Source organism: Lycium barbarum, chromosome 3 (genome assembly GCF_019175385.1).
Source record: "Lycium barbarum isolate Lr01 chromosome 3, ASM1917538v2, whole genome shotgun sequence".
NCBI lineage: Eukaryota > Viridiplantae > Streptophyta > Magnoliopsida > Solanales > Solanaceae > Lycium > Lycium barbarum.
Window position 1 is genome coordinate 4,813,656 of NC_083339.1, and position 15,926 is coordinate 4,829,581.

The 15,926-nt window shown below is 35.1% G+C and overlaps 2 protein-coding genes across 2 annotated transcripts; both read right to left on the minus strand.

Moving 5' to 3' along the window:
* Window positions 1-5,509: 5,509 nt before the first annotated feature.
* LOC132629989 (uncharacterized) lies at window positions 5,510-15,581 on the minus strand. Its single transcript, XM_060345470.1, has 2 exons — window positions 15,445-15,581; window positions 5,510-7,325 (listed from the first exon to the last, which is right to left on the minus strand). Exon 2 carries the CDS (start codon window positions 7,304-7,306, stop codon window positions 6,389-6,391), a length of 918 nt encoding a protein of 305 aa, XP_060201453.1. The 5' UTR covers window positions 7,307-7,325; window positions 15,445-15,581; the 3' UTR covers window positions 5,510-6,388.
* Window positions 7,311-12,325, minus strand: LOC132629784 (uncharacterized). Its single transcript, XM_060345135.1, has 6 exons — window positions 11,255-12,325; window positions 10,608-11,141; window positions 9,829-10,336; window positions 8,649-9,738; window positions 7,493-8,564; window positions 7,311-7,325 (listed from the first exon to the last, which is right to left on the minus strand). The coding sequence occupies exons 1-6, from the start codon at window positions 12,323-12,325 to the stop codon at window positions 7,311-7,313; spliced, it is 4,290 nt and encodes a 1,429-aa protein (XP_060201118.1).
* Window positions 15,582-15,926: the final 345 nt, after the last annotated feature.

Genomic DNA, 15,926 nt, shown 5'->3' on the forward strand with positions numbered 1-15,926 from the left:
CTACCTGCCGTTAACAGTAACGCTATGAAAAATGGGCCAACACTGACACAAGCACAGAGACTACAACTATGTGTACCTATTACTGAAAACGAAGTAACTGAGAGTCTAAAGGCTATAGGAGATGACAAAGCACCGGGACTAGATGGATACAATGCAGTGTTTTTAAAAAAATCTTGGGGCGTAATCAAGCAAGAAGTTGTGGGAGCTGTTATGGACTTCTTCAACCAAGGAAAAATGCACAAACCTGTAAACTGCACCTCTATCACTTTGGTACCTAAGAACTCTAACCCTGCATCCATTAGAGAGTATCGACCCATTGCTTGTTGCACAGTCCTCTATAAGTTTATTTCAAAAAATTTGGTGAATAGAATGCAAAAGGTCATGACAACTGTGATATGTGAAGCTCAAGCAGGATTTATACCGGGTAGAAAGATAGGTGATAACATTATTCTTGCCCATGAACTAGTCAAAGGTTATTGTAGGAAACATATATCCCCTAGATGCATGATTAAGATCGACCTACAAAAGACGTATGATTCAATAGAATGGAGCTACCTGGAGCAGGTGATGTATGAGGTGGGATTTCCTACTACATTTACTCAATGGGTCATGGAATGTGTAAGAACTGTGAGTTATAGCATTATGATTAATGGAGAGCCTGCTACTCCATTTGAGGCTGCTAGGGGATTAAGGAAGGGTGATCCTATGTCACCCTTCCTCTTTGCTATAGGGATGGAATATTTGAGTAGAATGTTGAATGGTTTCAAGATGATAAAGGAATTTCGCTACCACCCAAGATGCTCTAAACTTGGAATATGCCATCTATGTTTTGCTGATGACTTGCTCCTATTCTCTAGGGGTGACATAACTTCAGTGACTGTATTGCACCAGTGCTTCGACATGTTTTCCCAGGCATCCGGGTTATAAGCAAACCTGGGAAAAAGCTCAGTCTACTTCGGTGGAGTAGCCCAAGTTGCCCAGGCGAGCATCTTGAGAAAATTGAGATATTCTTATGGGGAGCTTTCCTTTAAATACTTAGGGATTCCACTAGAAACTCAAAAGATATCTCTTATCCAATGACAACCACTGATCTGCAAGATCACGGCTAAAATCTCATCCTGGACAGCTCGAAAACTCTCTTATGCTGGCAGGGCTCAACTTATTCAGACAGTACTATTTGGACTGCAAGCATTCTGGGCACAAATTTATATCATTCCTACTAAGGTCATGAAGATCATAGAAGCTCATTGCAGGAGCTACTTGTGGTCTGGGAGTAATGCTATAACCAAAAAAGCTTTAGTAGCATGGGATACTTTGTGCTCTCCTAAGAGTGTGGGAGGCTTGAACATTACTAACATGTACATCTGGAATAGGGAAGCAATTGCTAAGCACTGGTGGGATATTGAGCATAAACAGGATAAAATGTGGATCCGATGGATCCACACATACTATATCAAACAACAGGAAATGGAGAGTGTGCAGGTCCCTAAGCAAGCAAGCTGGTTAGTAAGGAAAATTTTTGAAGCTAGACACTTAATAAACCAGATGCCGATCCAACCTACTAGGCAGAGCTTGATTCGACAAATCTACTACCAGGCCATAACTGCTAGGACCACAGTGCCATGGAAGTGTATGATGTTCCAGAACGCAGCTAGACCAAAAGTTGTTTTTACTATTTGGCTGCAACTTTAGGGAAGGCTACTCACTGTTGAAAGATTAGCAAAGTGGGGAATAGAGGTGGAGCCCAAATGCTGTCTATGTCAAATGCATGATGAAACAAGGGAGCACTTATTTGTACAATGTGAGTTTACTAGAAAGGTGTGGAGGAGGGTCGGGTAATGGATGCAAATGCAGAACTATAACCCTGTCAACTGGGGCCAGCATCAACAGTGGCTCATCCACAACTCAAAAGGAAAATCCCGGAAAGCACAAATATTCAAGCTGGTCTGTACTGAAGCCACATATGCCATCTGGATTGAGAGAAATGCTAGAATATTTGAAAAACACAGTAGAACTTGGGAAGCTATAGCTAAGGAGATTATGTATGTTGCGTGTGTTAGAGCTACACCTAGAATCTACAATGACATTCATAGCTTTAGACTCTAGGTAGCGTGTGTACTGATCTGAGACGATTAGCATGCTGTGTATAGCTGCTACTGATATGTAAGGCTACCATTTGGTAATTAATAAAAAATCTTTTAATTACCAAAAAAAAAAAAACTACATAAAATATAAAATATCTCCCAATATATTACAATTCCAAAAAACAATTCTTCTTTTTTATAACCAACCCCCCCCCCCCCCCCCCTCCCCCTTTTTTTTTTTTTGGAGAATCTATCGTATTTCCACACTGCCGCTCATTACAAATCCAAATATATTATATATCGAGAGAGATATTTACGTACATACATACATACATATGACTCAACTAGTTGCATGAGGCCCGGGCTTATGACTCAACTAGTTGCATGAGGCCCGTGCTAAGCCCGGGCCAAAACTCATGATGAAAAAATAGTAAATTTAGTTATAAAAATATAATTTATATCACATTTTTTATTGTATAATTAATTTATTTTAGTGGCACGTTAATCATGTCTTGTTGGTAAGTCTTCATAATTATTAAAGTTTCTTAGTCATAATTGAATAATTTTTAAAGAACAAGTTATTTATGAGGAAGGAAGTTTTGAAGGAGAAGTAGCAAATACAAAGGGACACAATATTCTTTACACTAAAGAAGCAAAATTTTGGAGGTTTAAAACAAATAAAGGGTGTGTTTGCTATGGAGAAAAAAATTGGAGGCTTTTTAGAAAATGTTTTTCAATTTTTTCACGTTGGGCTGGTCAAAATTTTTGAAAAACATTTTCTGTAGGAAAATAAGATCATTAAAAATGAGGAAAATGACTTCATTAGTGGAAGTAGAAAAATTAAGTTCGACAAATGACATTCCACATTCATAGAGTCTTCCCTGCCCTCCAATACACCTCATCTTCAATACCCCACCCTCGTAGCCGCCATCACCACCACCCACCACATCCCCAACCCCACCCCACCTCCCATAGTACTTGTCTAGATTATATACAATTGATTTTAGGATAATATATTTTGCTTACATACGGAACACAAGAAAATAAGTAAGAATACACTTATTTTTCTGAAAAACATTTTAAAAATAATATTTTCCTTCACAAACACACCTAAAGAGTAGCAAATGGGGTACTAAGTAATAAGATCTAATACATGTTCTGATTGAAAATGAAACAGTGACTCCAAAGTTGTATAAATTTTAGAAAAAATTATAATAACAAATAATGTAAAAGGCACACTCTCGATTCTTTTTTACTTGGCACTTCCCTTAAGAAATTATTTATTAGGAGTAAAATATCCTAATTAAAATTTAAGTTTGACTACTAATACTCTATATAGTTACTTAATGATAACGGTAATATAGAAAGAATTATTAAATCTTTCATGATTTGCTAAAATAGACATGTAAAAATATGTTTTTAGTATGACATAAAAATGAATGGAATGAATAATTTAATAAGGGACAACAAGAGATTAAAAAAAAAAGGAAAAAAAAGAAGAAGATACATAGTCCAATTACAAAGGCCCAAGTGGGCATGGCTATGAAAGAGAGCAAAAGTAAAAATATCTAGGGTAAAATTCGTCACGTGGTGCAGCATTATAGGACAAAACATAATATGAGGACTACAAAAAGCCCCATATTGGCTCTTATATATAATAGTAATTAGGGGACTTTCTATATATTAACGATTATTAAAACTTAAACAATTAATGAGGAAAAGGAGACTACTTCTTCCATGAGGGTTCTGAAAAAAAGGTATTCTAGCTAAATTCAAAATATTTCACTGTTCTAGCTCGAGAGGGATTTGAAATGACCTGATAAATCTTGCACGATGTGTAACCCTCAAATTTGTCTTCTACCCATTTACCTTCAATGTAACTCTCTCATATAAGAACATGTCATGGATTTTCAAATATTACAAATATATAATTTGATTATAATTACAAAGTATATGCAGTTGATTTAGAGCCCGTTTGGATTGGCTTATAAGCTAGTTTAACAGCTTATAAGCCATTTCTAATTTATATTTAGCAAAAATAGAAAATAACTTAAATTAAATTAAAAAGTGTTTAAAATAAGTCAAAACTAAGAAGTTACTCAATCCCAATTTTTTTTTTTTTGCTTAAAAACCATTTTGGTTTGACTAATAACTTTTCCCTTTTATCCCTTATATTTTCTGTTAATTCCAATACTACCTTTACTTCTAAAAACTCTTTAAGCACTTTTATCCAAAATACTTATTTATAAAATAATTTTCAGCACTTAAAAGTACTTTAAGCATTTATATTTGAAAGCCACTTTTTTTTAGCTAATCCAAATGGGCTCTTAGAATTATTGCTATATGCCAAAAAAAGTAAAAAAAGAAAAAAAAAAAAAAAAAAAGCAATGAACAGCCTAATGTCCCATAAGAAAGTAGCAAATGCAACAAGCGACTTGGTACCACATAGCACATCAACTATAAATGATTATGGGAACTTAGTCAATTGAGCAATAAATCATGTGACTAACCACTGTAGACTACTGCAGTTTTATTTGTCCTAACATAATCAAAAGTCACGGATTTGATCCCTCATAATAATACCATTTTTAATCAAAGGGTCCGCAACAACAACAATAAATTTAATTTATTTCCATAAATGAGGTTTGAGGAAGATAGAAAAGTTGTTTCTGACTTACCCTCGGTTCAAATAAAGAAAAGAGAAGAAGAGAAAGAAAAATGAAAGAATTTTAAAGTAGTTTTTAAGTAAGAAAGTGAAGAATCCATCACACATCTAGTAAGAAAAGCATTTTACATAATTAAGAACAGTAACCACAAGTATAATACGATAATCAAAGTACAGAAAATAATAAATAATAACAGAAATTGAAGAACAAGAAATTATGATAATAATATTAATAATTCTTGTATGAAAGAAAATGTAAATACGGTGCTCCAAACTACCACGGTTGAGAGCCTACCCCACAAGGGAGTTTGAAAAATTACACTACATTCAAAGTCGTAATTATTTTTTTAATGTATCGATGTTGAATCTCATTTACTTGTTCGAGTATTTACTTTTTTATATTTTAATTTTTTTTATAAGTGAAAATGCTAGCTCAACAACTACCCTTAATACGGAATACTTTACCAATACGAATTTGATTAGTCAAATTTAAAGTGGATATCAATCATCGAGTAGAAAAATCAAAATAGAGATCACGTGCATTCAAGATAGAGACTTTTACGACATAAAATCACTCTGAATCTTTGGGCACAAATAAAGAAACATGTTTACTTTTACTCATTGGACAAATTGTCTACTCACATGTACTAAAGAAAATGAAAGATTAAGACTAGCCCACCTAAAATTAATGCTTTCACATTTCTCATCACCACTTTATTTTATCGTTACATACAAATGGGAAAATAATAAAAATATGACGCAATATTATGACGTTATATGTATTTATTGAAGTTTCCTTAATTGCCTAACAAAGTTCCGACATGGAGAATTTAGTATTTAAACATTTCATGTTGATACATATCTTTACTATGGATGTTGTCTACCTCATTTTTCTTTTATTTCTACTTTATAGAGGGGGAGGGTGGAATCTCGCTTTATGTGGAAAATAAAAATTCTAAAATGAAACAATTAGAACTGGACATTCTTAGATGCAACCCTTTCATGGCATTAATTTGTTTGAAAACTTGAAGCTGAACTTGAGAAAAAATGTTTTCAAAGTTGAAGTTTTTGGAAATTGAAGTTGAAAATTCCCAAACCGATTCTTCAAAAACTTGAACTTGCAGAGAAGGTTTTTTTTTTTTTTTTTTTTTTTTTGTGATAACCTCGATGTCAGGGCAAGCTTGCCGCTCTCCTCGACTAATTCCACGGAATATGGTCACCTCCCACCAAAAACAGGTACTAGGTAATCATGTCCACCAAGGCTAGAACAGATAGGAAGAAATCACTTAGTGTTTTTTATCGTGACCCCAGACCCCATGGTGCTCAATCCACTTCGTTGACCACTAGCCACAGCCCTGTGTGCTCCAAACAAGATTATTTTTGGAATTCTTTAACACATACTCTCACGTATATATAAGCTTGATTCCTTCATCTTTAATCAGATGTATCATATTAGAGTCTTTTTTTTTTTTTAATCAATTACCTCAGCTCTGAGTCGTGTTGTATTAGCAAAAAGAGGGGGGCTAGACCTGACCTCAATACAACACAGCCAAAGGTGATTAAATCACCCCAAGGAGACCAGAAGGCTTACAAAACAATATATTAGAGCGCCTTCTGGTATATCACTAATCAAACCAATTTAGCTAACAAAAAAATTGGCTTTGTCATATTTACACCTAAGACTGGGCAGTTGCCACTTATCTAACTGAAAAGAGCCTCTTGCTTGTCTAGGCAAATGAAGGAGAGACTTAGTGAGGAGATTCTGATTAGATGTGGAAGCAAATTTTGCTAAAAGATCTGCAACGTGGTTCCCTTCTCTGAAGCAGTGGCTCACTTGAATCCCAACTCTATTCTTGATACTTCGGATGGTGTCCAGGACTTGTTTTAGCTTCATGTTAGTGACAAGGTTGTTATCCAACATAGTAGCTATGACCTTAGAATCTAGTTCAAGGGTAAAATTCGTGTATCCATGTTGATAGCACCATTTTACCCCAAACTCTGCTACTAAAGCCTCCGCCATATTGTTGTTACAACAATTGACAGAAATGGAAAATGCCATAATCAGTTCACCCTGACTATTCCTTACAATTCCACCAATGCCTGCCCTGCCACTCTTATGTAAGTAACTACCATCTGTATTGATCTTGATGCTTCCAGGTTGAGGACAGATCCAGGTAACTTGCTTCACCATATGCACTGGCCTAAGTTTCTCTATTATAAGACAGAAAGTAGGCCAGTGGTTGATATCTTGCAATTTCTGAAAATACTTGGTCAAAGCAGCTTTGATATGACCAAAAGCTTGGTAAAACATCCTGCTATAAAGGAAATGTCTTTGGCCACCATGTTTGCAAGCACACCACTGCTTCCATAATTCCCAGCAGATGAAGTTAGGAGTGATCTTTAGTAGAATCTTGTGAACATTATTTTCAGATTTTCTACTCCACCAATTGTTGAAGATGTTGACAATAGGCTGATTTGCATGTTGTATTCCAAGGGGGTTTCCCATATTATTCCACATGTATCTTGCTGCATCTCCTTCTCCAAAAACATGATGCATAGTATCATTTTGTGTAATCCTGCAACAAAAACAATCAGTTTGTGAGTTAATATTAAATCTGATAATAATATCATTAAATGGAAACCTCCTTTTAAATATCCTCCATGCCAAAAAGGAAATTTTAAAAGGAACTCTGTTATGCCAAAGATTGTTAAGGAAATTATTTTTTGGCCTATGATTTCTAACAATTTGCCAGGCAGAATCATTTGTGAAAATCCCATTGTCAGAGTGATTCCATATGGGGTAGTCCGGTTCACTGTTATTACCAATTACAATATTGGAGATCCAATTCACAATGTGATTGGGTATAACAGTGTTTAATTTGTCAATATTCCAAGAATTATCATCAATAAAGGAATTGATAAGAACTTTAGGAGATTTACCTGGGCCTTGGCACAACTTGGCCAAGGCCCCTATACCTGTCCAGTTGTCCCACCAGAAGCTAGAGTTTCCTGCTTGAACTTTCCAGATGATATGAGGTTCTGCTTGTGCTTTAATTTTCATTAAACTTTTCCAAGTATGAGAATCAGCAGATATGGGAGCTTTGCTGCCGTACTTCTTGGTTAAAAATTCTGCCCACAAAGATGGTTGAGTCCTGAACCTCCACCATCTCTTAAGGATCAATAAATTAGTAATGTCATTCATGCTTCTTAAACCAATACCACCTTCAGCTTTTGGAATACAAAGATTTTCCCACTTACTCCAGTGGTATTTTTTCTTGCCATCGCTATTTCCCCAAAGGAAATTAGCAAAATGTTTCTCCATGAGATCAATGATGCCCTTGAGAGGATTGAGAGCAGACAGAGTGTAAATAGGTATGGATTGAAGGACATGCTTAATGAGGGTGAGCTTTTCCCCATAAGAAAGCATATTGCTTTGCCATCCATTAAACTTCTTAACAATTTTGGCAAGCATGCCATCAAAGTAACTAATATTTTTCCTGCCACTATATATTGGACAACCCAAATAAGTGAAAGGAAAACTTTTATCCATGTAGTCCGTCATCCTTCTCATTCTATTGATTCTATAGGGGGCAGTATTAGGAGCAGTAATGAAAAAACTCTTATCATTATTCACTTTCTGCCCAGAAGCTTTTTTATATCTCCTAATCTGATACTTAATGAGCTTGATGGACTTATTGTTGCCCCCACTGAATATCACACTGTCATCAGCATAAGCTAGATGGTTAATGATAGGACTATTGTGATTCATGCTGAAAGGGGTGAAGTTTTCATTGAAGTTGAGATAGTTTAGCATTCTAGACAACAATTCAGATCCAATAATGAATAAAGATGGGGAAAGGGGATCACCTTATTTTAGGCCATGAGAGGAACTAAAAAACCCAACTCTGGTGCCATTAACGAGAATAGAATACCAGACATTGGCAATAATTCTCCAAATCATGTCAAGCCAGATACCAGAAAATCCAAATTTTTTCATAACACACATTAGAAATTTCCAAGACATTTTATCATATGCCTTGGCCATGTCAAGCTTCATAATCAAGTTCCCACCTTTGTTGTATTGCTTAATGCTTTGAACAATTTCTTGAGCAAGAAGAACATTTTCAGTAATTAATCTACCTTTAATAAAGCCACTTTGATTTTCAGAAATTAATCTTCCCAATAGAGGGTTAAGCCTATTAGAAAGAATTTTGGAAATGATTTTACAGGTGAAATTACTCAAACTAATAGGCCTAAGTTCAGAGAAATTAGAGGGAGAATCAGTTTTAGGGATAAGAATCAGGCAAGAGTGAGAATAAAATTTAGTGAGTTTCTTCCCTCTAAAGAATTCCTGAACATAGTTCTTGATATCATCTTGGATAATATCCCAACATTTGTGAAAAAACATACTTGAGTAGCCATCGGGCCCTGCTGCACTGGAAACACTCATACTGAAAACTGCATCCTTAATCTCATCAACATTAGGGATTGCAATAAGTTTGTTGTTGTCTTCATCTGTAATACAAGGGTTAATATAATCCAAAATGTTAAAATCATTAAAATCATGAGGAGTGTTAAAGAGTTTTCCAAAGTGATGGATTGCAGCTTTTGCAATCTTGTCATTTCCTTGGACCCATCTGTTTTTGTGATTTTTGATTCTGTGGAGTTGAATTCTGTTTCTTCTTTGTCTGATGACACTATGGAAGTACTTAGTGTTGGAATCTCCCTCTTCAAACCATCTTGTTTGCGCTTTCTGTTTCAACATATTATCTTGAAGGTTCATCCATCTAATGTATTCTGCTTGGCCTTTATTAAGATCTTCCCTGCTCATGTCACTGCTATTTAGTAGATCAACTTCTTCCAAGTCGTGCATTTTGATCTCCCATTCATTCACATGATCATAAACATTACCCACCACATTCTTAGACCAGTGGCTGAGTTTCTTGCTGAGGAGCTTAAGTTTCTGCTGTAGGATCCATTGAGCATTTCCTGTGATGTTAGTGTTCTAGCTATTCTTCACCAGTTGCATGAAAGAAGGTTGATCAACCCAAAAATCCAAGAATTTAAAGTATTTGACACCTCTCTGGGAACTGTCATAACACTTAAGTAAAAGAGGTTTATGATCGGACCCGACTCTAGAAAGGTGTCTGACAGTATTAGTTTGAAATAAGGTAGCCCACTCGTCGTTGATGAAAACTCTGTCAAGTCTCTTCCAAATTCTCTTCCTTGGTGTCCTATTATTGCACCAAGTGAATTTGGGACCAATGTAACCCAAGTCTGAGACCTCACAAGCATCCATGCAACTACTAAAATCAAAACTTTTATACATTCTATGAGGTCTTCCTCCAAGTTTCTCATCAGGATATATGATGACATTAAAGTCTCCACTAATACACCATGGCCCCTGAATAAGATGGTGAACTCTTTCCAAATCCTCCCAAAGATCTTTCCTTTCCAATGCAGTACATTTAGCATATACTGCAGTAATGAAGATATCCTTGCTAGTGTTGGAGCTGTGCATCTTGATAGTGATCTGTTGATCAGTGTTGTCAATAACAGAGGTGTTGTAATTTCCAGCCCAAAAAATCTAAATTTGGCCATTCAAATTGGAGAGACTATGTTGAAAACCAAAGTATTTCATATATTTCTCAATTTTGCTCATATTCAAGAATGGTTCTAAAATAGCAACAAAATCAACTTTATGAATTTTGATAAGATTCTTAAGCCTGTGATTGGCTTTTTTGGTCCTTACTCCTCTAATGTTCCAAAAGATTGTATTAATCATGGAAATTAGACAGAGTTCTTCTTTGTTTCCTTTGCTTTAGTAGCATTGGTGTTGTCTTCTTTCTTTTTCTTACCCCCTTCTTGTTCCAGCTTTTTTTGTTGTTAACAGGAGAGAAATCAATAGTATCTTCCATATTTTGCTGTTCTTGTAGTTGCTCTTCAGGTATAACCACGACTACTCTATTTGGGGATGTAACCTCGATATAATCCAATCCTGGCATATTCTTGATCACAGAGGGGAGGCTATCAGGCTTCTCCATAGTATTGTCCACGTGTGTTTGTGAATCCACACTCTGGTTGATACTATCCTTTTTGTTAGCAGGTGCCTGATGTTTATCATTAGAAGAGCTACATGTATTACCATTGCTGATATTGATTGTATCATCGTCCTGCTTATCGTCCTGTTGATCTAAGCCATTTTGATCCAATTCTTCTTTACTACCTTCATTCGGTTCCTTCACTTTGTCATCATTTGGATTAACGGGAATACTGGAAGTAGCATCATCCTTGTCATTATTTGGATTTATAGGATCAGTTGTAGTATCCTCATGATTTTTGTTCTTCAGGGTAGGTTTAGTAAATATTTTCCTGTTCCTATATTTACCAACCTGTTGAACAATGTTGGGCTTGAGAAACACTTTGGATTTCTTTTTGGGAAGCTTCTTTTTTTTTTGGTTTTTTTCTTGTTGGTGTTGGTCCTATCCTTAATATTAGTTTCAACCACTCGATTAGTTTGGAACTCATTGCCTGGATGATCTTTCTTATCTGCACCATTCACTGTGTTCTTCATAATATCCATATTCACTTGATTCTTCTTGAATTCAACATTTCTAGCACTATTGCTGCTACTAGTTATTTCCTCCATGGCCTTAGCAAGTTCATCACCTTTGTCATTAGTAATATTGACCCCATTCTCAGTATCCATAGTTTGCATATCAACTTTTTGTTTTTCAGCAGCCTTTTTCTTTTCTAATACTCTGCAATCAGCCATCATATGTCCTAATTTTCGACAATGTCTGCAGTACTTAGGGATCCCTTCATATTCCAATTTTTGCATATAACCAGATTGTGGAGCGTTTTCATGAACCAAACCAATGTAAACAACCTCAGGTTGAGGCTTGAGAAGGTCTATTTCTACTCTCACTTTGGCCATGCTTGGCCTAGTTCTACCTTTAGTAGCCATATCCATTTCCAGCGGAGTACCAACAGAGCTAACAATTTGTTTAAGGTAATGCCAAGTGTGTAAGTGGAAGGGGAGTTTAGGAAGAAGAACCCATACCGGAGCAATAGGCAAATCTTCCTCGGGTTTGAAATTCGGTGACCATTTTTGTAGCCACATTTGTTGTCCCTCAATTTCAATCACCCTTCTGTACCAAACGACATTGAAGTCCTCCTCATTTGTGAAATCAAGAAAAACATTGAAGTTATCATAAACCCCAATCGTAGTTGTCCCCTTCGTTTTGATTAATTCCTTGAATTTTGAGCGAAGTTTGTCAACTTGGGGCCTAGGTTTAAGGAACCTGCCCACCATGGTTAATCTACACTCATTGGCCATGATTCCGTAATATTCAGAAGCCGTAAACATCACAGCTGGAGCACCATTGTGAGTAGTATGTATAGCTGTGACTGATTCCTTGAGTTGTCGAGCATCCATGGCTGTCGAGTGGGGGGAACTGATTGTAGCCACATATGAGATTTTTGGTGAAGTTGTTTCAGTAGATGGGCTCACCCCTTGAAGAGGAGCAGCTTCGCCGTCCAGACGCGCCTTTCCGGTTGCGTCCGGCGGGTCCATAGGGACGGCGCGTGGCAGTACTTGCTTATCTTGTATCCGTTGAGAGGAGGAGTTTAGAGAGAGAAAAAATAGATGATGGGTCGATTATTCCTCCACTTTTTCCCATATTAGAGTCTTGAGTATGTATAATAATCCTGATAGAGAATGTTTCCTCTTAAAAACACCTTTATGCAGAGTAAACCCGAATTAGTTAGGCTCTAATACGAACACCCAATAAATATCAAGTGAGAAAAAAATATACAAGCTTTTCATGCTTCCTAAAAGGCCAAAAACCCAGAAGTCATGCCAGTTTGTTCAGCTTTCTTAATCCCCTCCTTGTGATAATGAAATCTATCAACCTTTACATGATATATGGACAAAAATTTCTTAATCACGCATTTGTTGAAAAAAGAGCTATATTATCTTTCTAAGAAAAAAGAGGCCAAAAAAGAAATTAAAGCTTTTCTAATCTAATCTCTAATTTACACGTGGAACCACCATAACTTTAGGAAAAATTCTTGTGCTTTCAACGGATTTAAATTATTTAGGGACCACCCCTTTTAAATTAAAATTAACAAATATTTAGGACCCAATGTTGCCGGAGACTTTCCCTACTTAAAATAATTGTAATGTGTACCTAAGTATTTATAAAATTAATATATATCAAACCAAAGAAAAGAGATTTCGAGTTTGTTACTGATCAAGCGACATTCGAATTTGAAGTGGCAAAAAATGATTTGCAGTCTTCTGCATTATCACTCCGCCATGTCGCAAAATGTTATAACAATAAAATGGACCCAAAGCTTTTTTAACACAAAAAATATTTTTTAACCAAACTAACCCTTTAAAAAAATAAAAATAAAAAATAAAAACCAAACTAGGCTCGTGAAAGGACCAAACTGTAACTTTTTAAGTTTGGCCTTTCACGCACAGAATCTGTGCGTGAAAGAGGGTACCTCATTTTTTTTTCCTTTTTTTAAGCTATCAAAATCACTTTTTTTCCATACTTTGGGCAAAAATTAGTCATGTTTCAAAACCCCAAAATACCAATATTTTATATAGAACTTAATATATTTTTTTGCGTACAATAACGTCGGCTCATTACATCAAGTATACCTAAACGTTTGGATTGTCATTTTAGGGGTTATAAAGTGCCCCGAAGTAAGTTTTGTTTGCTTGGAAACTTGTCATTTTTAGATCTAAGTGCCATATTTTATAGGGTTTTAATTTAAGTGTTTTGACATAAAAATATTATATTAAAAAATAATTCATCCAATACGAGAGGTTCAATCAAGGTATAATATATCTCATTCAATGCTCCCACCAAAGTTTGATCCCATGTTGTTGGCATAAAAAAGAAGTAAGTCAAAAAGAGAGGCTAAACCACCAAGTCAAATTGGTGAAAGCAACAAAGTAGACACTTTTTATTTTTTATAATGTTCACTAATGCTATCTAACTCGTTTTCATAAATTAAATTTCGAATCTCGAAATTGACATTCAAAACATCATTACCACGGAATTAGCATCTCGAAATAGATTTTTTATCATTAGATTTTTACTAAAGAAGAATGAAATTTTTGCACAAATTTGGGGCAAAATTCAAATTGAATGGGATAACGGGCGTTTTTTGGAAAATCGGCTCTGCCAAACCGCCTTATGGCCGTTTGCCCTGCTAGATCTCGAAAAAATACTCAAAATAAAAAAAAATCGCGTAAATCGGACGTCCGAGCACAAAGTTATGACCGTTTAAAGTTTCAACAATTTACAACTAGTTTTCTACCTATGCTTCCGTCCTTATTTTTTATTTACGTGAGTGAAGAGACATATGTGTACCTGATGTAATGAGCCGATATTATTGTACGCTAAAAAAAATATTACTAAGCTTCGGTCAAAGTACGAAAAAAACTTAAAGATAACAAGTTTCCAAACTTACTTCGAGGCACTTTATAACCCCTAAAACGACGATCCAAACATATATGTATACTTGATGTAATGAGCCGACATTATTTTACGCTAAAAAAAAATATGAAGTTCTATATAAATATTTATATTCCGGTGTTTTGAAACGTGACTAATCTTCGGTCAAAGTACGGAAAAAAACTTAATTTTGAGTTTGATTTCCAAAGAACAAAGATGACAAGTTTCCAAGCAAACAAAACTTACTTCGGGGCACTTTACAACCCCTAAAACGACGATCTAAACGTTTAGGTATACTTGATGTAATGAGCCGACGTTATTGTACGCAAAAATATATATTAAGTTCTATATAAAATATTGATATTTCGCGGTTTTGAAACATGACTAATCTTTGCCCAAAGTATGGAAAAAACGTGATTTTGATAGCTTAAAAAAAAAAAAAAAAAAAAAACACAGAATCTGTGCGTGAAAGGCCAAACTTAAAAATTACAGTTTGGTCCTTTCACGCATAGATTCTGTGCGTGAAGCCTAGTTTGCTTTTTTTTTTTAAAAAAAAAGGTTAGTTTGGTTTCAAAAGTTATTTTTTGGGTTAAAAAAGTTTCGGGCTCCAATAAAATAGATAAAAACTTTCTCAATAACAATAAAATAGATAAAAAAAAATCTCAGATTACTTAACTATTTTTTTGTTATACATGCACCTTGAGTTATATTTTCTTTAATTTTTTTCATGTCTGAAACTTTAAATGACTGAAATTCGGGTATTTTTGCCTTACATTCAGACAAAAATAGCTAAGATTTCAACTATACATTGATGAACTTCACGCAAAAATGACTAAAGTTTTCCGAAGCACCTTTCCACTTGTTACGACTCATTCAAATAAACCACCCACTTCAAAAGGACCACACAATATAGGTGAATAGACTAAAATTAGTTTTCTAAAATTGGCCAACTCATTTTGAGCTCACAACATTTTTGGCCCCAGTATGGAATTTGGCTTCTCATGAAAATTAATAAGGACAACTTTCTATTATATGGTGGTAAAATAATTATTTATATATAGAGAACAAACATTGAGTAATGAATTTCGATTATTATTAAGTTTATCGTATTAAGATATCCATTTGTACTGTATTGTTTCTCGTTTGCAACTTTACTATAATTATTTATCTAAAGCTTAATTTTAGACAGTACATACATCCAAGTAAGAACAAAAGAAAATACCTGGAAAAATCCTGGCTTCTTCATCTGATTATTTAATTACCCCCATCACTTCACCGTAGTCTTGAAAACAATACCAACTAGCTTTTCATCTTAAGGAACATTAAAATATTATAGTAGTTTATAAGGTGGCAAACTTTGTTTTAAAAGCAATGTCACAGACCTTTCTTTAAAGCCTTTTCTCAACAAATATCCACCTAAATTTCAACCAAGATCTTGTACACTGAAATATTTTGACCAATAGCTCACCAACCCAATTTTTTCAACTACTTTGTGAATACGCATGCAGTTTATGGCCACTATGTTAACAATATAATTATACTTTACAGACTTATTAGAAGGCACCAGCCACCATTTACTCATGGTGCCAGCTAGTGCACTAATAGGCACCAGCCACCACTTACTCATGCTGTCAGCTAGTGTATTAATTACGGGTTCGTTAGAGCTCAATAACTTTAATTCAAATCTCGTATATGCGCTACAAA